We start from the raw sequence: 27,637 nt of genomic DNA, 5'->3' as shown, positions 1-27,637 counted from the left end.
AGACATTCATATAAAGGGTCATGACTTAGGCTGTTATCTGCCTACTCTGAGTCAGCAGAGTCCCAGTTGGTTATTTGGGAAATAGGTGAGAAAGATGCATTCTTTTTAGATGATGATATTTTGAGGAAATTAATTTTAAGATATTGTTCAAATTCTTATCTTAAATTTTTTGCATGGTTTTGATTATTATTTAATTTTTTATTTGTCCAAATTAGTGGAATTTTATAAATAAGAATATACTGTGAGACTGGTGATGTTTGTGTAAAATAGTCAAAGCATAACAGCTCTTTAGCTTTTTAACCACACACCTGAAATGTGGCTTAGGACACATTCTGTCTAAGGAAAGGAGAACAGAGTGTGTTGATAGTTGACGTCGTCACCATCTATTTTACTACTTGAGAGTTCTATTGGTTTGGGTTATTGAAATAGTTAATTGTATACATTCTGTTTTAAATTAATGATAATCTAATTTTATTTCTTATCAGGCGATTTTTTTTCAAGTGTCACTTTCGTCTCTTAAAATTTTAGGTATATCTTAATTGGCTTTCTAAAACTTGAATACTAAAAATCAATATCATCTTGTGTCTTTTCTAAAAAGCATTGATTACATTAGGTATTAACTTAAAGTGGCTTATATTTTTTAAAATATGAATGTTATTTTTAGGCTGATCTTATAAATGAGCTGTATCAAGGCAAGCTGAAAGACTACGTGAGGTGTCTGGAATGCGGTTATGAGGGCTGGAGAATTGACACGTATCTTGATATTCCGCTGGTCATCCGACCTTATGGGTCCAGCCAAGCATTTGCTAGTGTGGTATGTACCTTTCGCTGACTGTGTGGTATTTTTACAGAGTACACAGTTGCAAAGCAGTGTGACCTCTTATCTGGTGATAGCATCCTAATCATGTTTGGTAAGAGACCCTGTTTCTAAAAATAAGGTGAAAAACAATTGAGGAAGACATGTAACATTGACCTCTGACTTCAGTATGCAGACACATACCTATACACATGCACACGGTGTCACATACACACAAAATAATTAGGCATTTAAAGCTGCTGACAATGCAGAGAAACTGGGTTATGTTGCTGCTATAAATTTAACATTACAGGTTATCTTTATGAAACTGAATGTGTAATTGACATATTCAATCAATAACACTGTATTCTGGACCATTTATCCAAAAGAAATGAATTCTTGTTCATATAAAAATGTGTACATTAATATTGATTGCATTTTTAATATTCAGAAACTGAAGTAAGCTGAGGTTTGCTTTAACAAGTAAATGAACAAATTGCAGTGTGTGTAAGCTATGGATACTGGTTAAGCAGTGAAACGATCGGATGGTTAATACAGTCACTAATTTGAATGAATGTGCAGGAGATAATGCTATATGGAAGAAAGCCAGTTGCAAAAGTTGACATAGTGTCTGATTTCATTTACATAAACTTGGTCATGTAAATGTTTTTATGACTACATTTTAGACTGCACCACAGATGATAAATATGCATAGAACTTAATACACACACTGGGACAAACAGTGAAACTGGGACTATCTGAGTGGGGAATGCAGATCATATTAGTGTCCTTTTCTCTGTTACGGTGTTCTGTAGTTTACAAAACACCACTTTTAGGAAACAGGGCAACTTATACATAATGTCTTTGTGTAATATTCATTCTTGCAACTCTGCAAATTTATAATTTTAGAAGGAAAATTTTAAAAGATGAATGAATGAATGAATGAATGGCTTAGGTTAAGGTATCTAAAGTTCTTTCCCTAACTCAGAGGAAAGTCTCTCAGGGAGATGGTTGAATATAACCATCTATAAAGAAACATGTTGCTTTGCTGCTGTGTGTCACCAGCAAAAATTGCTTCCTGCATCAATCATGCAAGAGATAGTGCTCAGTGCTTTGTTCCAGTTTTTATTATTTGTCCAGTCTAGAAAATAGTCATTTCAGTACTAGTTCCCCTAATCCAAACAAAGCAAATGTTAAATAGAAAAGGAAAAAATGGATCTGTGGAGAATACAGTTAGGCTGTCAGAGGATTAGGGTACTACTGTGTTTCTTCTGGTTGTAGTTGTGCCAAATTATGTGCATTGCTCTAACCTTGTTAGCCTGTCATTGACATGACTTATCAAATGGGTAGATGAGTTGACATTAATCTTTCTAACTAGCTGATTTAATTTTTTGATTACCTTGTTGACACACCATTACAAAGCTCATGATACATTAATTCATCTTTATCTGGTTTCTAGAATATCTCCACATATCGTTCCCTAAAGCCCAAACACTGGATGTAATGGAAGTAAAATCCATGTAACACAGCATTGCTAGGAGATGGAGGGTAATGCACTGTTGATAAGTAGCAAAGTGGACTGAAGTTCAAACAGACTTTCTGTTGCTGCTGCTAGCCTGTGTGTCTGAAGCATATATGTGGGATGTGTGAGAAACAAAAATATAAAGAGGAGAAGCACACTCAGAAGTACCCATGCCCAGTGAGTGAGCATAGACTGGAGCCTGATAATCTATGTAGGGAAGGAGTTTTATAGTGATCAAGATTAGGAATAGCAGCCTTGGAAGTGAATAAAAAAGACTAGTGCTTCAGGATCAGCAGGGAGAAGTAAACCAAAAAAAAAAAAACAAAAACAAAAACAAAAAAGAAAGAAAGAAAAGGAAGAAGCTGCCTACAAAAATGAAAGGAGACCATTCTCTCCCTTGTATGTATCCAAGAAACTGATCTTTACTAAACTGATAAGGAATGTATGCTCAAAGTAGACAGTGCTGTACGCAAAGAATCAGGAAGATCAGATTTTGGATTCTCTTGTCATAAAGACATCAGTATTTTATAGTGTCTGTTCTCTTCCCTCCCCTCTTGTCTAATACTGATGAGCTCAGGATGCCTGATGCTCTCTATCGAGAATTATTCCACACGCAACCCAGTACAAGCTGAGGGAAGAAATGCCAGTAGGGCAAACCATAACAGTTCTTAAACCAGCAACAGAGAGCCTGGGACCTCCACTGTCAGGAAAACTGAATTCATTAAATTAAAAAAGTAAAGTATCAGAAATGAACACTAGATTGAAATGGTCAAGAAAAGATGAAGTTCTTTGGGCAATCAAAAATGAGAGATAAAGATGTGAAAAAGATTGTTGGCGAAGCAATTAGAACTGTGGGAAGGTGTTCCAGTATCAGAATGCGAAGAAAAACATGCCCCAAACTGACAACTAAATTACAAGCCAGGAAAACGTTCAGGGAATAAGAACAAGGGCGAGTCTCCGAGTCTCCCTTTGAAGTATTTCGTGTAAATCAGAAAAGTATTTTAATAAATCCTGAAACTTCAGAAGGATAAGTTGTGCTGTTCTCATTCCTCCAAAAAATAGATGGTGGTGGCAGAGTAACAATCTCAAGAAACTTAAGCAGTGGTACAAGCCAATGTTTTATATCCAAGCCAGTCACAGCAGTGAAAAGACAAGGTTGAACAGTCAGGTCCATTGGATACCTTGTTCATGAACAGAGTCTAGTCAAACCACAAGACAGCATAAAACAAAGTGGGAGTGTGGGGTGAACAGGGGCATGATGTGTTACTTGTGTTAAAGTACAGAGAATACCCACTTATGACTAAGGAAAGAGAGGGCCAGAGTAAGATCACAGGCTGTTGTGATAGGGAGTAACAGCTGAAGGAAGTAATAAACACACATGGCATCTGTATAGTAGTGATCAAGATACTACTTGATCATGTAGTAGTGATCATGATGAGCACGTCAGTCATGCCAAACGTGGATTCAGATAGGCATGTGTTACCTGTTGAAGATTTGTAAGATAGTCAAAAGACTGCTAATGAATGCTCAAACCAGAGTTAGTAGGTTGATAAGGCCTGAGATTTTAGCATGTTCTGCATGAATCTTCCTACAGATTGCTTGTGAGCCTCAAGGGAAAGGTACAAACTCTGTAGTGGACAAATGGACAACATCTTGACTAAGCAGTTAAGAACTGCACAAACCCTATTGTGACCAGGATGCCCTTAGAAGGTCTCACCATTACTTAGTAATCTAGCAAGTGATGTGGAAAGTGATTCTGAGTCCAGAGAACACCAAACAGGCCAGGCTGCAGATGGCTAGTGTCTGATCTTAACACACAGCCTAGTATATCCTGTGAATCGGAACTGCCAAAAGTACTTTATCAGTATTAAATTTCCCTAAGTTTGATAGCTATACTTTTTATGTACAAGATCCCCACTCAAGTACTAAGATGTAAAATATACTGTATGAACTTAAACTTATGGTTTTGTAAAAGTGCATAATACTAGAGATAAGGAAAACAGTTTTTTAAAAAAATGAGTTTAAATTTATTTTATAAAAACATCTGGTGAAACAGATGTGTTAGAGCATGCCTTTAATCCCAACACTTAGGCATCAGAGGCCAGCTCAGGCTGTATAAGTTCCCAAACAGCCAGAGCTACATAATAAAAATTCTGTCTTAAAAAAAGAAAAAAAAAACAACTCTGTATGAACTGTCAGACAGAGACCAAGACACAGTTTAATATTTTCTAAGTGTATTCTTGCCTGTGATTGCCAGTGAAACATTTGGTTGCGCATTAAAAACAATCTTGCTACGGTTTCTCCCTTCTTGGTGCTTCCTTGTGAGATGAGAAAGAGTAGGAGATAGGATGAGTTGACAAACACTTGATTATCTTGTCAGTCTCTTATTTTGTCCCAGAGTAAGCTTTGTCAAACGGTAAACGGAGCTGTGAGCCTCACCATTTTACAGTTAAGTTCATTTAGCAAGTTTGAGCATCTTTATCTTTTGGGGAACAATGTGTTCTGTTTCAACAGATAAACAACTGAAGATGCTTTGCCTTAGTGATTCTGTATCCTTTCCTTGGCATGTGATGTGTTGTCAGTACATAGTAGCTTAGAGCAGAACTACTTTTCTTGTGTAAAAAAGATAACCATCAGGAGCTGGAGAGATGGCTCCGAGGTTAAGAGCACTGACTGCTCTTCCAAAGGTCTTGAGTTCAATTCCCAGCAACCACATGGTGGCTCACAACCATCTGTATTGAGATCTGGTGCCCTCTTCTGGCCTGCAGGCATACATGGAGGCTGAATACTGTGTACGTAATAAATAAATAAATCTTTAAAAAAAAAAAAAAGATACCATCAGATGAAACTTGAGACCATACATCCATCTTAGTTTGTTGTATTGAGTATTGTTTTAATTTGAAGTGCTAGTGATTAAAGTTTTAATATCCACTGGCTTTTGTCTCTGTTAAGTTACTTGCTGTTGTCTTAAGACTGCATTAAGAAGAAGAGCATATGGCTCTCTTGTGTGAAAGTCCAGGAGCCTGCATGCCTTTGACGGCAAGAGCAATACCACATGGCAGTCAGAGGGTTTTCGTTGATGTGACTGTCGTGATTAAGGGTGACTATTTGAGTTTTAAAGATGGATCATGTGAGGACAGTTGTAAGTGCCTGTAAAGATGGATCATGTGAGGACAGTTGTAGGTGCTTGTAAAGATGGGTCATGTGAGGACAGTTGTAAGTGCCTGTAAAGAAAGTTGAGCTGATGAAACAGAAGTCTCTAAGATGCATGCAAGTACTTCCTAAAGATCAGGACTTTACTTTCTATATCATTTAGTTACACATGACAATGTAAAAGTAAGAAATTAGGTATGCGATACTGACCAAAGCAATTTTTATGAAGACTGAAGTAAAATAATTTTAAAATAACTTTTAATTATAATATTTTGCTGTTAATTTTAGGATTAGTTTTTAACCATTCCATTCATAAGAGTTTTGGTGATTTCAGTGTTTCTTATTTAAGACTTTGCTATTAAATAGTATTTTAGGTAATTATAAGACAATTCCTTTTTTTCTAACCAGGAAGAAGCTCTGCATGCATTTATTCAGCCAGAGATCTTGGATGGCCCAAATCAATATTTTTGTGAACGTTGTAAGAAGAAGTGTGATGCTCGCAAGGTAAGAGGCATATAAATATTATGTAATTGTCTGAGATAACAGTATTCAATCCATTTGTACCCCTAACCACACATACTTCTTTTTAGGGCCTTCGGTTTTTGCATTTCCCCTATCTGTTGACCTTACAATTGAAAAGATTTGATTTTGATTATACAACCATGCATAGAATTAAACTGAATGATCGAATGTCATTTCCGGAGGAGCTGGATATGAGCACATTTATTGATATTGAAGATGAGGTAAGTACTTACTACATTTTCTTGTTGTACTTTTCATTAAACTCTTTTCGTTTTAATTGTTTTAAATTGCTTTATGAATATGAGTGTTTTGCCTGGAGGTATGTTTGTGTGTCACGTGTGTGTCTAGTGCCCTCATGAGCCAGAAGATTGTATTGTAACCTTGATACTAGATTAGAGACAGTTGGGAGTCACTGTGTGGAGGCTGGATATCAAACTGGTGTCATCTGGGAAGGCAGCCAGTAATCTTACCCTAACTGAGCTATCTATCCAGCCCCACTTTATAAGTTAAAACTGATGAATTTGAAGTGTTCTCTTAACAGCTTTCTCTTTCCTCATGTTCTTCATGGTGCATTAGATGAGAAGACTATTGCTGAGGATAAAAATCTTTTCCTGACAGTGTGCATTACATTTCAGATGTTCTTATTTGGTTGGAATAGTGTAAGCTCTTCAAGAGACAAAGGGCTTTCACCTTTGGAATTCAAGATTGTCTCTTGAATTTAGGTAGTAATGTTGTTTCATAATTTCTTCATTACTGAAACTGCTGTAGCTGGATTTCTAATGTTCACTACACATGGAGCACATGTATGTGAGTGAATGAACAAAGTAGTCCATGACCTCAGTGTCTTGTATTTGTGCTAATCCCCTTTACAGGAATTAAGGGACTTGGTTACTCCAATGGAAGGTTTGCTAGCTCTTACATTTACTAAGTTAGAAAGACAGACATACAGGAGGTTTTTGTCTAGATCCCTTTTTAAATTTGTATTTTGTTTAACTTGAAACTTTAAATAGTTTGAACATTGAATTTTGATGGAAACAGGACAGACTCGTTAATTTCTTTCTACTCATTGACCTCCCAGGGTTTTCTAACTTTATTTAATTAAAAAAAAATGTGTGCTATCCTGTTTGATTCTTTATGATATTCTCCTGATCACATTGTATGACGCATTATAGACAGGAAGGGTAGTTGTTATAGGATGATAAACCCTTACTACTCCTAAGAGTTTTGTGTGCTTGTTTGTTTTTCTGATTACCAGTTGTAAAATCTGTCTTCTTCTAGGAGCTCAAAATTAATTATAAATAGTTGTCGAGTTACTGTTACTGTGATGAAACACCAAAAGCAAGTTTGGATGGAAAGGGCTTATTTGACTTATGCTTCATCATCACGGTTCATCACTGAAGTCAGGACAGGAACCTGGAGGCAGGAGCTGATGCAGAGACCATGGAGGAGTGCTGCTTACTGGCTTACTTCCCATGGCTTGTTCAGCCTTCTTTGTTAAGAACCCAGGACCACCAGTCTACAAGTGATCCCATTCATAATGGTTCTGCCCTTCTACATCAATCACTAATTAAGAAAATGCCCAACTGGGGGCTGGAGAGATGACTCAGTGGTAAGAGCATTCACTGCTCTAACAGAGGACCCGGATTCAATTCCCAGCACCCACATGGCAGCTAACAACTTTCTGTAACTCCAAGTCTGACACACCCGCACACAGACATATATGCCTGCAAATAAAAAAAAATTGCAAATAAAATAAAAATAAATTACTAGAAAAGAAAGACAATGCCCTACAAGTTTATATGTAGCTTTTCTTACAGAGGCATTTTTTCAATTGAGGTTCCTACCTCTCAAATAACTGTAGTATGTGTCAAGTTGACATAAAACTACCCAGTATAATATTTGTGTGAGTGTGTTGAAAGCAGTGAGTTCATTTAGCAAGAACACAGACTTTTTTCTGCATTCATCTGTGTTGGGTTTAGAGGTATACACCGTCATACTCAGCTTGTAGTTGTATAGGGTGATGTTCACCTTTATTTTATCTTGAATTAAATTTCCTTGAAGTAGGAAAACTACTGCACACTAGATGCTTACTTAAAAAAAGCTACTAACAACAACAAAAATTATTCTTGCTGCATATTACTTGGTTTCAAGAACTTAAATGCAGTGTCTTATGCACATCAAGGGCATTTATCCTAAAGAAATCTTAACCTATGTCAATAAAAACATGGTAGGTATGTGTATGAAATGTTAAAAGGAAGGAGAGGAGAATGTTGCTTTGGTTTCTAACAAGTAGATTTCTTCAGTTTAAGTCTGGATGACTGAATTGAAAGTAGCCAAGCATGGAAGCATGATGTCCCTACCCTGAGTACACCAGACTATAAAGTTCTCATGGACAGATAGATGGCTTACTTCTCTTTCTATTTTGACACCTTACACAGTAATTAAAGATAGCATTTTGTTGGGATTGGGAGCAGAAGATGTAATTTGGAGCTTAGGATAGTTGCTGTCACAAGTGCTATTGCAGAAAATGGTAAATTTTGTACCTAAGATCTGAGTTTAAGAGGAAACAGTCTTAAAATAAATACTTCTCTTAATCAAAACAATGTCAAACTATTTGAACATGGTAGAAGATTTAGGTGAAAGTTTGAATGTCTTTTCCTTTATTTGGCATAGATTTTAAGATAATTGTGTCTTATTAGAAATCTCCTCAAACTGAAAGTTGTACTGATAGTGGAGCAGAAAATGAAGGCAGCTGCCACAGCGACCAGATGAGCAATGATTTCTCCACTGATGATGCTGTTGATGAAGGGATATGCCTGGAGAGCAGTAGTGGGACAGAGAAGATTTCAAAACCTGGCCTGGAAAAGGTATCTTTTATGAAGTTTATTGGTATTAGATGCTGAGCATGCTAGGCAAGTAGTCCACCAGAGAACTATGCCCCAGTTCCCTGCATGTTTTAATTAGAGAATTTAGTGATTTCTGAACTTCTGTATTAATTTGTTCTTCATTTTTTAAAATGAACACTTTTTAAAAATGTTTTTGTGGTGGGTGTGATTATAATTGTATTTACACTTGGGATGCTCATTCCTAGGAAACTGTACTGTGTTGAAAGTTATGTTGTGTTAGAATGGGTGCTGCCTCTGCTTTTGGCATTTATCAGATCTCCAAATCCTTTCTCGTCACTGAGTTTGCTCATAGAAAAAAATGAGGATGTTGGACTTTATTTATTACATTTTAAGAATTCTGACAGTAGTGCATTTCCGAAATAGTTAATAACCATAGTTACCTAGAACTTGCAATCTCAGAATTTTCTAGAAACATAATGGGGAGGGGTTGCTAATTACAATCAAACTTTAAAATGTTACTACTAACCAGTAGATAGGTACCTGGAATCGCAGCAGCACTTAAGTAGCAGAGGCAGCAGGATCTCTTTGAGTAACACATTCCAACCAGCAGGGGCTACAGAGTGAACCCTGTATTAAAGAAATAATTTTCTCAGCACAGATTCTAGATTGCAGGTAAATTTTGAAACCTACCTGTTAATTATCTTGATTTATTTTAGTTTGGGCAATAAAATTTGAACTACACAAGTTTTTAGAATTTGTTCTAGAAGTTTCACTATGTAATAATTCTAGTCAGTTTACTATTGTTTAAGACACACTTCAATGTGCTGAAACTTGATTTTGGAAGGTCTGGGTACTTTTTAAGCAAAGAATAAAGAGGAGAGGACAATGGAAGTATGCTTACTTAGCTTTCCCGAGGCCCTGATTTCTTCCCTAGTGCTGCGAAATGGAACAAAGAGGAGAGCTCTCCAGAAAAGTGAATGAGCTCCTCTAATCCCCAAATATAGGATAAAAGGCAGAGAATTGGCTGCAGGTTTGAATCTAACATTGTCTAAGACAGCTTGTTCCAGTCCAGAAAGAGGTGCAAATTAAGACCCTCTCTCAAAACAAACTTTAATAAAAACCTTGTTTTACCCATTTGAAGAATCTACTTAGGATAAACAGTCTTTTTTTTATCATAACCTTTCCTGGAGACTCTATTTTTCTTTTCTAAATTATTTTATTTTATGTGTATGGGTGTTTTGCCTGAATGTCTGTACACCATTTGTGTACCTGGTACCCTCGGAGGCTAGAAGAGGTAGAGTTGCAGATGATTGTGAATGCTGGGAATTGAACCTGGGTCCTCTGGAAAAGCAGCCAGTGCTCTTAACCCCTGAGCCATCTCTCCAGCCTTGGGAACTCTATTTTTATTCACTCCAGGTAGAGATGGCGATGACAGACCAGAGAAAGGGTTCCTTCCAAGTCCAGCTTGGTGAACCAGTGAGTTTATTGGACTTCTTTAATGGAGCATGATGACTCTTAGGCAGCTCTATCACCAAAAAGCCCACTCCAAGCATGGGTAACTACTTAAGAGTCTCCCTTTGAAGCACCTTGTTACTACTGCCTATATAACCTGAGCCTCTGAGTTGATAAAAATCCTTGTGTTTTTAGGTGGTTGTGGAGTTCTTAAGACTATATATATATCTTTAAATATATGTATGTATGTGTACCATATGCATACTTGGTACCTGTGGAGCCCAGAAAAAAGTGGTTGTGAGCTACAATGCAGGTGCAGAAAACCAAACCTAGATCCTCTGCAAGAGCAGCAATTGCTCTTTAACCTCTGAACTGTCTCTCCGACTCCCTTGTGAATTTCATATAAGTCTTCTGTGCTGTTATATCTTCCTCTCTATCATGTTTGGGTTTTTTTGGTTCTTTTGTTTGTTTGGTTGGTTGATTTAGTTTTTCGAGACAGGGTTTCTTTGTTTACAAAAAGTCCTGGCTGTCTTGTAACTCACTTAGTAAACCAGGTTGACCTTGAACACACAGAGATCCTCCTGCCCAACTTATTTGGGGTTTTTGAAGTAAATAGTCTTACTTTGTAGTTCAGACTGGCCCTAAACTCACTATGTAGCCCAGAGTGGCCTTGAATTCACAGCTGTTGTCCTTTAGCCTCTCAAGGGCTAAGATTATAAGCTTGAACTACTGTGTCTGGCTGCTTCTTGTTGTTTTTGGAGAAGAAAATACTGGTAGCCAGGATCTCTAGTAGTGCTCATTGTTTTAGGGGTGTGACGTGCTAAGGCTTCTAAAAGAAAGTGTAATTCATGCTAGTGTCCTGGCACATGGTATATATGTCCTGGCACTTGGAATGCTGGTCTAAGAGAGTCATAAGTTTGAGGCCTACCCCAGGCAACGTAATAGGTTCAAAACCACCTGGGCAATCTCAAAATGAAAAATAACAAAGAAAAGCAGACATATAGCCAGGTACTGGAGCACTTGCCTACCATCTGTGAGTTCACTCTCCACTCCTAACAAAAGACCAAAGAAAAAGCTAGACAAAGGTTCTTAGTTTATTATAGACAACATCAGGCATGTTTAAGAGTTGAAAGGCCATAAGCTGAGTTATTACAGAAATAGCACGATTCTGTGTGTGTGTGTGTGTGTGTGTGTGTGTGTGTGTGTGTGTGTGTGTGTGTGTGTTTTGAGACAATGTCTCTTCTATGGATCCATGAATGTCCTAAAACTTACTATGTGACCAGACTGGCCTTAAACTCAGAGTTCTTTCTGCCTCTGCCTCCCAGGTGCAGTAATTTAAAATATAAGCTAACCATTCCTGGCTTGGATTCATTATTATTATAAATAATAAATACCACATTAATATGTTATTTATTAAAAATACTGCATGAGTACATTAGAAGATACTTCAAGTTACTGTCAGAAATGAAATTTTATTTAAAGACAAAAAAGCAATGTTGGTAATTTCTTGATCTTGACTATGCAAATTAGAAACCCTTTTATTTAGTAGGTACTTCACAAAATTTCAGACTCTTATTTTTTCATAAATAATAAAGCATGTGCTACAGATATATATAGTTCCAAAGATTACAAGACAGCATAATAACAATGTAAAGAAATATGCTGAATGAAACCTGTTGCATACTAAGTTTTTTGGTGACTTGCTGTTTTAATGTTATCTAAGGGACAAGTCAGCTTACCGTAGGATAGTTGCCATGTTATTTAATTCTGCTCCCCTAGGAAATAAGGGGTTTCAAATAAGGGTTTTGTAGTCTTCTCTTCCAAATTCTTTTTCTTCTCTCCTTAGAACTCCCTGATGTATGAGCTTTTCTCAGTGATGGTGCATTCGGGGAGTGCTGCTGGAGGTCACTACTATGCTTGCATAAAGTCCTTCAGTGATGAGCAGTGGTACAGTTTCAATGACCAGCATGTGAGCAGGGTAAGGCTCCTGGAGTGGAGAAGTTACTCAGCGGCAGGGTGTTTATTCAGAGCAGAGACGCCTATGGTGTTTCTCAGGTCCCCGTCAAACCAGGGTTTCATTGTTAACAGTGTCCTTGTTCTGCTTTTTTAGAATTTGTTAGATGTTTCCAATTTATATTACACCTTTACTCTAACCCTCACCCTTGTTATGTACACCTTGTGAGTGATGTAGGAGTAGGATTCCTTGAGGCTGGCTCACCAGAGCAGCCACTGGTAAACTGAATTATCTGTATTGTGCTTCTTGAAAATATCATGACACATCTAATTCAGAAATTAAAAGGTTGGGTTAGAATTGGGCTTGATGTTTCACCAGTAGTTTCTAGCATTGAGGAGGCTGAGATAGGATTGCCCAGAGTTCAAGCCCAGGCCAGGCTACAGATTAAGGACCTGTCTAAAGAAGGGGGGAAAAAAAAAGACCTAGAATATTGGGTTACATATTTACATGTTGACATTAATGTAATGGTGTCATTGGTTTTTACAAAAGAGTAATGTTACAACTTTTTAGATAACACAAGAGGATATTAAGAAGACACATGGTGGGTCTTCCGGAAGCAGAGGCTACTACTCTAGCGCTTTTGCAAGGTAAGCAGTAGCATCTTGATGCACTGGAGTGAGTTGTAACTTCTCTGTGGATGTTCAGCCTTACCCAAGGGTCAGCAGACTACAAACCATGGGCATCTGTTCATAAGTGCTGGCTGCTGCGTTCCCACTATAACAGCTGAGTTGTAACACAGACCATTTAGTCTATAAAGACTTAAGTTTTTTTTCCCTTGGCTCTTTCTAGCAAAGCAGTTTGCTAGACTTAGCTATAGTAGGCACTGTGGTGCACAGCCTTCTTGATAACTTCACTGTGTTACTAAAAGGTGATGCTTTAACCTTTTCATAAGTGCACCATTAACAGCAATGAGGAATTTTTCTTTCTTTCTAGAATATTTTAATTTTAATGTGTCAATTACTATTTGAAAGAATAAAACACTAATATTTCAAATAAAGATTTGATACTTATAAATGGAATCTACCATCTATCTGAAGAACCTGTTAATCTTTTTTATATTTCTCCTAGCTCAACAAATGCATATATGCTGATATACAGACTGAAGGATCCAACAAGAAATGCAAGTATGTTAGCCCCTCATAAAGTTATTTCCTTAGCATATCTTGCAAACCAATATAACTACTTTTAGGTGATAGAGCAATTAACAGCTAGGACTTTTTATACGTGGGAGAGGGGAATTATTAACACTGTTACAAAATAATTTTAAGTGATAAAAACATTTGTCAAGAATGTTATGTAGAGCTGAGCACAGTGATGTGTGCTTGGACTCCAGTCACTTGGTAGGCTGAGTGAGACAGGGGGATTACAAGTCTGGGTCTACTGACAATTTAACAGGAACTTGTTGGCTGAGATTTCTGTTTCCACCTGGTCCTGCAGTCATTCAGTCCCAAAGAAACACACAGAGGTCTACATTAATTATAAACTGATTGGCCTATTAGCTCAGGCTTTTTATTAACTCATAACTTGTATTAGCCCATAATTCTTATCTGTGTTAACCACATGACTGATAACCTTTTTTGGCGAGGCAATCATATCTTGCTTCCTCTGTGTCTGGGTGATAGCTGCAGACTGACTTTTTCCTCTTCCCAGAATTCTGTTCTCGTCATCCCGCCTCTACTTCCTGCCTGGCTACTGGCCAGTCAGCATTTTATTAAAATAATACAAGTGACAGGATAAAAAACCATTGTCCCACAGCTCATAGTAGTAGTTTTAAAGGAGCTGAGTGGTAGATTCCTGATGAGCATTTACAAGTCTGATAAGGAGCACTATACACATGGACGCACACAAGCAGGCTTGCACTCACACAAGCACACCCACACACAAGTTGGAATACTTTGTTTTCCATAAAGTATACTTTATGTTTGTTAAGTGAATTAGATGTGTACTTTAAGTAAGATTGTGTTCTGTGTGATGCTCACAGGTCACCGACTGCATGTCTTAGAGCAAATCACTTTTCTGAGTCTTTGCAGATGTGTAGACTGGAAATGATGACACCTTATAGAGTTGTTACACATGAATGAAACAGCACTTTAGAGTCTTGCAGCATACCTAGTGAAAGTTCAGATTAGCTACCGTTTGTTTCAATTTCAAGCTTTTTGGGTTTGTTACTATTTGCATTGTATGACAGAGGACTCTGAATAGCCTGAAATACTTCAGAAATCTTTTAATATAGAGAATTAAGTACCTCTTTATTTGATTAAAGATCAAATAAATTTTTGTGAGTCTAGTACAAATCCTTTAATTTTATTAAGAATCCCAGGAGACCAACAGGATATCTCACCTGGTAAAAGACACTTGCTGTCAAGCCTGATGGCCTGATTTCAGTGCCAAAACCTTCAGAGTTGCCCTCTGACCTTCCGAGAATAATCTTGAGTATAAAGTGTGTTTATCCTTTTTACTTATATTTTTGATTTTTGTTACTTTAAAAGCGTTCGATCTTAGGGTTTCTTTTTTTCTTGCTAATTCACAGGGTTGGAAGCATGTTAGGGTTGTGTATGTTTGACTAGAGATACACACACAAATGATGAGTCTACTCATATTTTCATAATTTAAAAAGTAATCACTAGCTTTTATGTCAGTATTGAGTTTTACGAGCTAGTATGCTCTTAATATATCTTTTCAATTATATTTTTTGTTCACATTTTTGTGAACAAAAGTTAGTTTGTGGACTCATTCAGTACAAGGTTTAGAGTGTAGTCATCATTTCAACAAATGTTAATTTCAAGACCTGTAGATTCACTGGAGGCAAAACCAGGATTGTAATCCATGTATACTGTATGCCTTGCTGTAGATAGTGCAGTGTTCCAGCCTTTGGCTAACTCCCCACACTAGCTCTATGGTAAATGCTGGTGGCAGGGGCGGGGGCACTGTATCATCTAGTTGGGAATGCTTTTTAGCTAGTTTATTGCAGGAAGGTGTCCTGTACAGCCATCGAGGGAAGATTTGTTTTGTTTTTGTTTAGGCTAGAGCTAATTTCTGGAAACATTGTATTTTTACAGGTCCTATTGATATTCATTGTTCTCCTTAAAGTCACACATTCATTGACTTTAGGGCTGTTTGAGAGGGAAGTGAAGGTAGTAATGCTATCAGTATGTAGTAACAATCACACGTAGCAGCAGTTCCTTTCACTCATTTGCATTATATTCTAGGCAATAACTTTTGGGCCAGGCGCTTTAGTAAGCTGGAGTCACAGTCTGGAGAAGTAAAGTTGCCCACTGCCAGAGGGTTCCATTGTGATTGCACAATTTGAAATTTAAAAAAAAAAAAAAATGATTTTAAGTTTCCAAGGCTTTTTTAAATTTTGAAATCTCATTGAATTCTCCTAGTGTTTGAACCATTTACTAGGTCTGAATATGATTTCACAATCAATATCTCTTCACTGTTGCCTGGAAGAAGCTTCTGTTTCACACTGAAATAAGGATACATGTTTCCATGGCAGCGTAGTACAACAAAAAGAGTACAAGAAGCTGCTCTGAGTGACACTATTTTGTGTTCCTAGAATTTCTAGAAGTGGATGAATACCCAGAACACATTAAGAACCTGGTGCAGAAGGAGAGAGAATTGGAAGAACAGGAAAAGAGACAACGAGAAATTGAACGCAACACATGCAAGGTTTGATTCCATGATTGTGATTTGTAAAAGGAACAGCGGACTGTGTTCCCACTTGGATCCCGGCTAACTTACCCCGAAATAATTACAGAGAAACTATTCATTTAAACACTGCCTGGCCCATTGTCTTCAGCCCCTTATTAGCCAACTCTCACATATTAATTAACCCATTTCTAATAATTTATGTATAACCATGAGGTCGTGGCTTACCAGGAAGATTCTAACCCACCTCCATCTCTGAGAGGAGAGCCATGGCGTCTGCCTCATTGCCTTCTTCCCAGCATTCTGTTCTGTCTACTTCACCCACCTATGTTCTGACCTATCAGGCCAAGCAGTTTCTTTATTAATTAACCAATGAAAGCAGCAAATAGAAATAAGACCCACTTACATCAGTGATTGACAAGTGCTGTTGTGGTTTGCTCTTCTGACTGCTGTCATTGTTATGGTAACCCGGAGTTGGTTCTGCAGACAGTTCTGCCCTTGTGGTCAGATGGGCACAAGGATGAGCATAATCCGGTACTGAAGCATGGTGATGTGTGGCATGGTGCTCAGTGCTCATGTGACTTTGTGAGGCGAGCATTCCCATGTTCTGAAGAAGGAAGGACTGGGAAATGCACAGAATGAAGGTCATCCTTCAGTTACTCTCCCACTGCCCTCTCTGTTCTCCCTTTAAAATCCTTAAACAGACAGGAGGTGGTGGCCCACTCCTTTAATCCCCACACTTGGGAGGCAGAAGCCAGCCTATTCTACAGAGTGAATTCCACTACAGCCAGGGCTACACAGAGAAACCTTGTCTTTAAAAAGAAAGAAAGAAAGGAAGGAAGAAAGGAAGGAAGGAAGGAAGAAAGAAAGAAAAAATAGTCCCAACTCTGTTTTTGTTCTTTAATTACATTGTTTTGACAATGAAGAAAAGTGCTTTCTTCTGTCTGATGTGATGGGACAGACCTTTGATGAGCGCTCAGGAGGCAGAAGCAAAGGCAGGTGGATCTCTGAGTTTGAGGCCAGCCTGATCTACAGCACAAGTTCCAGGACAGCCAGGGCTTTGGAACCCTATCTCAAAAAACAAAACAAACAAACAAAAAGGTGCTGACTGCCAAAGAGTTGAGTTGTGATGATTGACCTAGTGAGCTGATGATGGCATTTTCTGTTTTGTAGATAAAATTGTTCTGTTTACATCCTGTGAAACAAGTAATGATGGAAAATAAGTTGGAGGTTCATAAAGATAAAACATTAAAGGAAGCAGTAGAAATGGCTTATAAGGTATGTCTAATGCACAGTTGGATTTTAATTTTGATAACACCCAAATTTTATAGTTGAGATAGATGATCAATTACTTTGAATGCATTTGACAGCTTCTCAGTCGTCATTCTACTCCACCCTCACCCCCACGCCATCTACCAGCATCTCCATCTGAATACCAGTTAACCTTTCTGAATCCCAGAATTAGAATTAGAGACACTTTTTTTCTTTTTTGCTTTCTGTTTATTTAGCAGATATCTATTGAGTGCCTTCTGTATGAACCACTAAGATATCAGGGGGAAGACATGGTCTTGGCCTCATGGAATTTATAGTTCAGTGGGAAAAAAAATTTTTCTTGATGATTGGCAATTATTTTGTTTAGATGTCACAAAGTCAGTCAGTAGTATATTGAGATAATTTATCCTGCCATAGTAACCATAAGGACACAGCTGTGTCATTATATAGTTTGTGTTATTTCAGGAATAATGAAAGGTGACCATTAAACATATTAAAGTTAGGCATGGATGCTCACACCATTTAATCTCAGTATTTGTGAGGTGGAGGCAACAAGATCAAGTGTTCAGAGGCATCCACTTTCACGTAGTGGATTCAGGGTCAGCCTGGGTTACATGTGGCTCTTTCTCAAATAAACATATCTGTTACTCTGATAAAAATCCTAAGTATACAGATATTATTGTCTGTAAGGATCTCTTGGTAGGATTGCGGCACATGAGAATAAAGCACTCTGTTTTTACTTATGGGGATTGTGTTTTGTTAGATGATGGATTTAGAAGAGGTGATTCCACTGGACTGCTGCCGCCTGGTAAAATACGATGAGTTTCATGATTACCTAGAGCGATCATATGAGGGAGAAGAAGATACACCGATGGGTCTGCTCCTAGGAGGAGTCAAGTCCACATACATGTTTGATCTGCTGTTGGAAACTAGAAAGCCTGATCAAGTTTTCCAGTCTTACAAACCTGGAGGTAGGCAATTTTATACTCTTGAGCTAAAATGGGCTTTAAATGACTGTGATCAAATGTTTTGTTTATAGAAGTAAATGATTTAAAAATTTTTATGTGTTCCTAAAGTATACATAATTTTGACAAGTTGAGAAGTAATCAGTGTTTGGTTGGAAGCAGCACCCCAGCCGCCTGGGACCCCTATATCCAAAGAGTCTGGAATGTTTGGTTGGAAGCATCACCCCAGCCGCCCCCCCCCCCCATATCCAAAGAGTCTGGGATGTTTGGCCCACCCCTGGCATCCATTCTAAAATGTTTGAGTGGAGCTTTCCACTCCAGGCCTCCCCACGCTAGGAGTTGCCACAGCCCAGACTCCACCTCCCGAAAAAGCCCACCAAAGGGTGACCCCTCCCCAGGAAGGGTTAAGACCACTCCCACAGGCTATTTAAATTGCCCCCCCCCCAGAGAACAATCACATGGTCTTTCCAGCCTGCCCCACACACCCCCATGTTTTCCCAGAGCACTAGCATCCATTAAACCTGGGCTTTTTCTAATTTGGCTTGCTTTTGTCTGATCTGATCTGGATTATTGCGTTGGCGAAGAGGTTTGTTGGGCTATAAAAACTTTACAGTCAGCCATGAGTTTGAAGTTAAGTTTTAGCTTATGCTGGGCTTGCTGGGACATGCTGTGACTCCAACAGTGGGGAGGCTGAGATGGGCACATCTCAAGTTCAAGTGGGCACATTTGCTAGACCTTGTCTATGCATAGAATTTAAATATGAACAACAGCAACAAGAAAACACTCACTTCTTAGTCTTCAGTAGGGTTTCCTTCTTTAATGTGGAGTGCTAAATGGGTAGTGTCTGGATGATACGGAATGCCTGTAGTTATCAGCTCAACTCCTAAGGGTATCTCTGTCGACATCTTTCCCTCTTCTGCTCTTTCCCCACTTCCTCTCCTATTCGTTATGGAAGCCATACGCTGTAGCACGAATAAAAACCCAGAGACAGAAACTGGGGTTCAACCTGAAGGTCAGAGCAGCAAAAGCTGCCAGTCACTGGCTCTTCTCTCTACCTCAGTCCGAAATGGAGATCCTGCCTCCAGGAATCTCAGAATGAGACTCTGTGTGAGAGCTGTCTCTCCTGTCTTGTACTTCTTTCTAGGACTGGATTAAAGGCACCACTACTGTCTTGTTTCAATGACAAACTAGTGTGGCTACTAGGATTAAAGGTGTGTCACCATTGCTTGGTCTGTAAGGCTGATCAGTGGGGCTGTTTTACTCTGATCCTCAGGCAAGCTTTATTTATTAAAATATAAACGAAATGAAATATCACTACAATATGCTTCCTTGCTTTTTTTGTTTGGTTTGTTTGTTTACTTGTGGTATTTCAAGACAGAGTTTCTCTGTTTCCATCCCTAACTGTCCTGGAACTCATTCTGTAAACCAGGCTGGCCTCAGACTCATAGAGATCCATCTGCCTTTACCTCCCAAGTACTAGGATTAAAGGCGTGCGCCACTACTGCCCAGACGCTTCCTTGCTTTTATGGCTCTGCTGTCCAGTGTATATTTGTCATTTAAGTGAACAAAATAAGGGAAAAATTGAGAATTGACAGTAAAGAATTGACAGCTAAGTGTAGTTCTTGATGGCTATTTCTTTTTCACATGACTAAAATTTAGTTGTCAATATGATCTAAAAACAAAAGAGAAGCAGATATGCCAGACCAGTTTGTGCATAGAATTTTCCATGGGATTTGATGAAGCTTGTTTATAAGTAGTCAGGGTTTTATCTGCCCCATTAGTATTTATTCTGCAGTCTCTGCATCCATATATGCTTTCAGTGCTGTGGTTTTCTTTCCATTTGGATCTTTTTGCATTTGTATTTTACATTTGATCATAGGTAGAAGATCACGAATCAACCAGATTGTATTTTTAGTATGCTTAATAAATTTGAAAGTGGTATTATATTTTAAAAGGAAATAAAACATTTTTAAAATTATATTTGGATTTTTTGTGTTTAACACAATGCATCAGTCAAAAATAATGCTTTTTAATGAACATTAGATGAATGTAATATAAATCTATTATATTGGATATATGAGAGCATAGTCTCTTTGCCATCTGTTAGAAACATATTTAGAATGCGCTGCTCATGTAAAGTACAGTTTAACAAAATAACCTTCAGCTATGTTTTTATGTTTTCCAATGTAATAGAAGTGATGGTGAAAGTGCATGTTGTTGATCTGAAGGCGGAGTCTGTTGCTGCTCCTATAACAGTCCGCGCTTATTTAAATCAGACAGTTACAGAGTTTAAACAGCTGATCTCAAAGGTAAGTTATAAAATTAGACTTTGAATATTTTTGAATTCTTGCTGTGTATGGCTCACTGGTTGTTTCAAGTTGTAGGTTCTACTGTAAAGGGGCAATATTTATAGGCAGAACACAATTGAAAGTAGAAACACACTTCAGGTAGAAGAAACAAACTGAGCAACATTTGGCATGGCACAGTAGCACTGATCCAGACTATAGTTTGTGCTGGGTGAAACATATGGTAGGGGTATGAATTCAGTTTATGTCTTGGTTATGGTTTTTATTGCTGTAAAGAGACACCATGACCATGGAAACTTTTCTAAGGAAAGCATTTAACTGGGTGGCTAACAAGTTCAGAGTTTTAATTCATTATCATTAAGGTGGGACATGGTGGCATGCAAGTAGTCATGGGGCTGGAGAAGGAGCTGGGAGTTCTACATCTTATACAAGCAATAGGAAGTGGTCTGTCTCATTGGGCATGACTTGAGCATATATAAAACCTCAAAGCCCACCTCCACAGTGACACACTTTCTCCAACAAGACCACACCTACTACAACAAGGCCACCCGTCCTAATAATGCCATTCCCTTTGGGGGCCATTTTCTTTCAAACCACCAGTTTCACAGAAGTCTTTGAACACTAACTGGGCTCTCATTGGTACAGCAGTAAGTAGATCCTGTTTGCTATTTAAATGTTGTAGTGATGCATCAGATCTGTGCCACAGAGTGGAAGTCCAGTGACACTAAACTGAGGTTCAAGGCACATGAAGGCTGAGTTTGGGGTGGCACTGAGGAAGCTGTTCAGATCCTTCCGGTAAAGACATATGGTCAGGGCTAAGGGGCAGTAGAGTTTAAGAGTGGCTATGTAAGTGGACACTGCCAGAGGTGTAGCTGCTATGTTTCAAAGGAAGACAGAAACGCAGTGAGTTGTTTTTATTATTTTGTAGGCAGGGTGTCACTGTGTACTGGACAGGAACTCACTGTAAACCAGGCTGGTCTGGAACTCATAAATTATATCTTCCTGCCTCCATCTTCTGGGTGCTGAAATCAAAGGTGTGCAACAACACACCCAATTCTTAATGTTTTTTATTGCAGTTATTTATTTTGTGGTGTGTGTGTGTGTGTGTATTCAGGCTATGTGACAAGCAACTTTACCCACTGAGCCATCTCACTGCTGAATGAAAGGTAATGACATTAATAGCAGCAGTAAAGTGAGGAAGCATACTTGACAGCGATGGATTAAATAGTGGCTCAGAGCATGGCCTGTTCTGAGCTTGAGCAGGAATGAGATGATAAAAAAACATCTAGATCTCTTTGGGCAAGTGGACTGGACCATGTGTGACAAATGACGGTTCTCTTTCAAGGGTCCCATACTGTGTACCTTGAGCACACAAACAGATTTTTGCAGCCTTTCTAACTAAGTGAATGCAAGTTAAAAAATAAGTTTGAAGTACAGTTTTTAGCCATCTATCTTGCCTTATAGCTCAGTGTCTGGGGATTTACTAACCAGCAGTGTTGTGGTTATGAGGGATTTTGTCAGGTTTGGTGACTATCACTGTGTTTAAGCAGTAACAGCTAAGAGACTTTAGTCACTGATGGCAATTACATCAGAAGATAGATCATACTGTATTGTTCTGCCTGGTGGCTAGCTTGCTCACACATGCATGCCAGGTGATCATATGGCTCTATACATTTAAAGTGAGTGCCACCTGCAACGATTTTCAGTCCAATGCAAAATATAAGCCCTGAGGTTGGGTTTGAAAAAAAAAAAGACAATACTGTTTGTTAGCTAATAAGGTCATTGGGGGAAATGTTAAGTCTCCACTCAATAGTATCTATCCTAGACACTTCTTTTGGTGTCTGAGGGTTGGTGCTAGGTCCCTGCTCTCATCAGCTTTGTGGAACTTCTCAGTTTTCTCTTTGTGTCTAAAGCCAGCGAGAATTCCTTTGGGTAGCACACTCTGTAGTGACACTCTCGTTGCAGGCCTCACACTTACCTGCAGAACCCATGCGGATAGTGCTAGAACGCTGCTACAATGACCTACGCCTTCTCAGCGTGCCCAGCAAGACTCTGAAGGCCGAGGGCTTCTTTAGAAGTAACAAGGTATGCCATTACCTTTTCATTGTGTCGTCTGCTGGTAGCAAATGGAGTAAAGTTGAATATTTATTAAAAGGCTGTGCGCAACCAGCACTGTCACCATCTGTCTGTGCAAGAGTACCTTTCGGTGCACACAGCCTCCCCAAATTCTCTTCCTTTGTTACGCAATCAGGCTTCATTCTCTGCCTGACTCAGCCTTACTGCTGGTCCTTTTACTTGTACCCTGTGCCCTTCGCCTGGGAGCACTTTTTCCTGTTTCCCTGCCCTCCTTTAGTTTTCAAGCTCTGGATTTGTCCTGTCCTCTGAGCTTTTGTAATGGAATCTCCCTCCTCTATGACGTCTTCCTGATTTCCATCCTGAATTCCCTGGTAAGGCAGTCCAGTCCTTCATACCAGGTTAGGGGTGTGCCTCGTGAGACTCTCCCACCCTTGTCACATCTCTGTTGGGGAGAAGACAAGCTGTTAAGCTTATTTTAGGACTTGCCACCTTCAGTGTGCCATTGTTACAGTGGCTTGCCCTGTGTCATGGTGCATCCAGACCTTTTCTTGTTCTGTTCATCATATTTGCTAGTCTTTCATCTTAGTACTTCTATACTTACCAAACTTAACCTTTTAAATATCATTTTATTACATATTTTCTTCGAATATGTATGTGTGGATATTAAAATGTAATTTGTGGGCCAGCAAGAGCACTCATCAGGTACAAGATGCCAAGGCTGACAACTTAAATTTGATCCCATGGATACATGGTAGAGAGAAAGAGAACTGACTACCTCACGTTTTTCTCCGAACTCTGCACATGTGCTGCACACTCATATACCATATGCACATACATGTGTGCACAACAAATTTTAAATATATTTTAATTTTTTTTAATATTTAAACTATAAAAATGCTAATTTAGGGGAAAGAGTGCCAGAGCAAACCTTTCTTCCCCATTTTTTCCCTTACACGGTTAAAAGTCTTAATATATAATAATTTATTAAATATCTTTTTATGCAAAACCCAACATACTGTTAATTATTGCCAATCCATGATTAATTTTTATTTTGTTTGGAGACAGGGTCTTATATTTGCCTTAACTGGCATTGAACTCACTACATAGACCAGACTAGCCTATGACAGTCATCCTGCCTCTGTCCTACAATTACTAAAATTGGGTCTATGCTATCATGCCTGGTCAAACTTGTGTATAATGTCACAAATTCTACAACATACTGTGTCCTGACTTGTAGTGATATGATGTTCTTATGAAGAGTAAGAATGCCACTAACATTGTATGGAGTGTAACTCTCTCACTCACTGTTTAGGTGTTTGTTGAAAGCTCTGACACTCTGGATCACCAGGCAGCCTTCACGGACTCCCATTTGTGGAAACTTCTGGATCGGCATGCAAATACAATCCGATTATTTGTTTTGCTGCCTGAACAATCACCAGGTTCATATTCTAAAAGGACAGCATACCAGAAAGCCGGAGGCGATTCTAGTAATGTGGATGATGATTGTGAAAGAGTCAAAGGACCTGCAGGGAACTTAAAGTCTGTGGATGCTATTCTAGAAGAAAGCACTGAAAAACTCAAAAGCTTCTCACTGCAGCAGCAGCAGCAGGATGGAGACAATGGAGACAGCAGCAAAAGCACTGAGACAAGTGACTTTGAGAATATTGAATCCCCTCTCAATGAGAGGGGCTCTTCCACCTCTGTGGATAATCGAGAGCTCGAGCAGCACATTCAGACTTCAGACCCGGAAAACTTTCAGTCTGAAGAACGCTCAGACTCAGATGTTAATAATGACCGGAGTACAAGTTCAGTAGACAGTGACATTCTTAGCTCCAGTCACAGCAGTGACACTTTGTGTAACGCAGACAGCACTCAGATTCCTCTGGCCAATGGGCTGGATTCTCACAGTATCACAAGTAGTAGAAGAACTAAGGCAAACGAAGGAAAAAAGGAGACGTGGGACACAGCCGAAGAAGACTCTGGGACTGACAGTGAATATGATGAGAGCGGCAAGAGCAGGGGGGACATGCAGTACATGTACTTCAAAGCTGACCCCTACGCCGCAGACGAAGGCTCTGGAGAAGGACACAAATGTATGTACTTGAGAGGAAGGCTCTTTGAGATGGTACCAGTATGTTTCTCACTTAAATTTTAGTTAGGATTCCGTTGCTTAGTATTAAGACCACCTTACAGTAATTTCATGGGCTGTGAGATTATTTTCTTTCATTGCAGTACAATATTTAGACAGTAATTGTGTCAAGTTAAGCAGAAGAGTAATCAATATTAGGAAAGTCTGTGGTAAGCATGCCAAAGTTACTTTAAATGTAACATACACCCTCACCACTCAAAAAGCCAAATGCTGTAAAGATTTTATTTTTGTTTGAGAAGTGTATATATATATATACATATTAATGTCCTTTGATCAAATCCACCCCCTACTCCCTTTTCTCCAATTCATTCCCTATTCCCCTATTTCCACCACTTTTCCCTCCCATCTTCATGTGCTGTGTGTAAGCCCATTGAATCCACTTAATGCTGTCTGTATTTGCGTGGGTATAGGGCCATCCACTGGAGTGTAAGTAGCCATCCCTGAGGAAAACTCGATTCTTCTTTCTCTAGCAGACATCAGTTGCCAGAGGCTTCTCGACTAAGTTGGTACTGTGAGCCCTGCCCATCCGTGTTGAGAGTTTGGCTGTTTTGATTTCATGCAGCTCTTGCGCATGCAGTCCTAACCACTTTGAGTTCTTGTGTGCAGCAGCCTTGTCACATCTGGCAAATACTATTTTGCTACCTATGTCTACTACCTCTGGCTCTTAAATTTTTCCTCAATGGTCCTGAGCCATGGAGGGAGTGTCTGTAATATAGCTGTCCCATTGAAGGCTGAGTACTCCATAGTCCTTTATTCTCATACGGTGAACGGTTGGGTCTCTGTATTAATTTAATTGCCATCTACTGCAAAAAAACAAACCAAAACTCTAATGAGGGGATGAAGGAGGGTTGAGAGATGTACTACTCCATAAGTATAATGTTATACGTACTTAAGGGGCAGTTTATGTCCATTTAGCAGAATGATAATACTAAGCTTTCCCTTAGGGCCTATGACCTAGCCACCCACTGGGTTTTGACCCAAATACTGGTACCAAACATAAATCCTGTCTTGTGGAACAGGCCTTTACGTCCAATCAGAAACTGGTTAGTTATTCCGTTAACATTTATGCTACTATTGCAGCAGTGGTCAAATCTTGCCAGGACTGTCCTAACTGTAGTTTTCCAGATTCACATCTGGGTAAGACAACTGATTGTTTTTCAAACCCAGTAGCATGCATAGAACCTTCTAGCATTTTGAAAGTTAGCCAACGGAGATGAAACTTCTAGGTCAGTACCAGTTTGATTTCTCCGTGTCCTATGACTCAGATGTGTGGTGTCTCCAGCAGTAGGATCTTACTATCAAGTTGTAGAGGGTAATCAAGAGCAATGGCAATAGGCTGTATTGTTTGGATGGCCTCAAAAAAATTGTTAATTCAGTTTGCAGGGAAATTTTCTACACCTCTTTTTTGTGTCCCAAAACAAACAGCTTTCTGTCCTACATCCTTTGAACATCTGTATTCGGTGACAAAAGAAGCGGGGTGTGGGAGTGAGGGCTCATTCATTATCTGGGTCTTTTTAGTTTATCGTATGTGTTTCTGAGGATAGAACTTGGTGCTTTACCACTGAGCCACATCCCAACCCTTTTAATTTGTTAATTTAATTGTGTTAATTTGATATTAGGCAAGAGATAAACTAGAGTTCTGAATGTTACAAATCTCAAAGGAATAAAAAAAGAGAGATTTGTCAGCGTAAACATTTGAGACAGGCAGTAACAGCATCATACCCACAATGTAGAACTGTGTGAGTTGTAAAAAGAACTTTTGGAAAGAACATAACATAACCACAGGTTAGAGCTAGCCAGAAGTTAACCAAAGAGCCAGACTCAAGATACATTTCTTTGACCAGGTGGTGGTGGCACACACCTTTAATCCCAGCCCTTGGGAGGCAGAGGTAGGTGACTCTCTAAGTTTAAGGACAGCCAGGGCTACACAGACAAAATGTCTCAAAAAAAAAAAAAAAAAAAAAAACAAAGCCCATGCTTTTATTTTCCCAAGTATGAAAAGGAAGCAGCTTTCTGAAAAATTAAATACTTATTAGCATTACTCTTAACAACACACATATTATCCTGGCTTGGTGAGATGTGCCTTTAATCCCAGCACTTTAGGGTAAAGGCAGGAAGATATCTGTGGGTTCTAGACCATCCTTGGCTACATAGTGGGACTCTGTCTCCAAAAGCATAAACAAAGCATATATTAATACTCCCCCTGTGTTTTTAGTTTTCAGAATGTTTATTTCTCAGAGTATCTCTGAATTACTAAAGCAAATCCTGGTGTCTTCCATTGACATATTAGAAAACTAAAGTTCACAGAGTATGGAGGCCTGGCTAAAAGAATATACATATATAATGACATCTATGCAGTGAGCAGCAAGACTGCTACAATGTATAAGGCTTCCTATTTTAATATGTTTACTTATGTTGGAGGGAGTGTTATGTGTGTGGGGATGTCTGAGGAGATCAGAGAGGAAGTCATCACCTGGCACTAGAATTGCAAGTGCCTATGAGCTACCCTGCATGGGTGCTGGAAACTGAACTCTGGTCCTCTGCAAGAACACCAGGGGCTCTTAATTGCTGAACCAGCTTCCCAGTGCCTGTAAAACTTGCAAATGAATATGCGTTCATCCTTTATCTTTGGAAGAGAACCCCAGGTATCAGCCCGATATATCTATTAGAAGTAGACAGCCCTGTTTGTAAACATGAAGACCTAAGTTCAGTACCCAGAACCCATGTAAAAACAAACACTTGACCAGCTCCGGGAAGGCAGAAATAAGCAGATACCTAGGGCTCTCGGGCCATACAGACCAATTACTTGGTAAGCTTTAGGCCAGTGGGAAGCTCTGTCTCGAAAAATAGGTAGACAGCTCCAAAGGAACAATACCTCTCTGGCCTCCACAAGCGGGCAGCACACATGTGCAT

At 39.0% G+C, this 27,637-nt stretch overlaps 1 protein-coding gene across 2 annotated transcripts in view; it reads left to right on the top strand.

Moving 5' to 3' along the window:
• Nucleotides 1-27,637, top strand: part of Usp47 (ubiquitin specific peptidase 47) — an 89,785-nt gene that overhangs the window by 50,131 nt on the left and 12,017 nt on the right. For both annotated transcript variants that reach the window (XM_085692906.2, XM_085692907.2), the window contains 13 exons: nt 665-814; nt 5,880-5,975; nt 6,062-6,214; nt 8,693-8,860; nt 12,138-12,269; nt 12,816-12,892; nt 13,374-13,429; nt 15,865-15,977; nt 17,130-17,234; nt 17,992-18,199; nt 20,387-20,502; nt 22,465-22,584; nt 23,888-24,668. In XM_085692906.2, the coding sequence (XP_085549032.1) occupies nt 665-814; nt 5,880-5,975; nt 6,062-6,214; nt 8,693-8,860; nt 12,138-12,269; nt 12,816-12,892; nt 13,374-13,429; nt 15,865-15,977; nt 17,130-17,234; nt 17,992-18,199; nt 20,387-20,502; nt 22,465-22,584; nt 23,888-24,668 (2,275 nt within the window). The remainder of the gene's footprint in view (nt 1-664; nt 815-5,879; nt 5,976-6,061; nt 6,215-8,692; nt 8,861-12,137; nt 12,270-12,815; nt 12,893-13,373; nt 13,430-15,864; nt 15,978-17,129; nt 17,235-17,991; nt 18,200-20,386; nt 20,503-22,464; nt 22,585-23,887; nt 24,669-27,637) is intronic.

Source organism: Myodes glareolus, chromosome 7 (genome assembly GCF_982192425.1).
Source record: "Myodes glareolus chromosome 7, mMyoGla1.1, whole genome shotgun sequence".
In the NCBI taxonomy this organism is placed as follows: domain Eukaryota; kingdom Metazoa; phylum Chordata; class Mammalia; order Rodentia; family Cricetidae; genus Myodes; species Myodes glareolus.
Note: the sequence above shows the minus strand (reverse complement) of the source record. Positions and strands in the feature narration are given on the sequence as shown.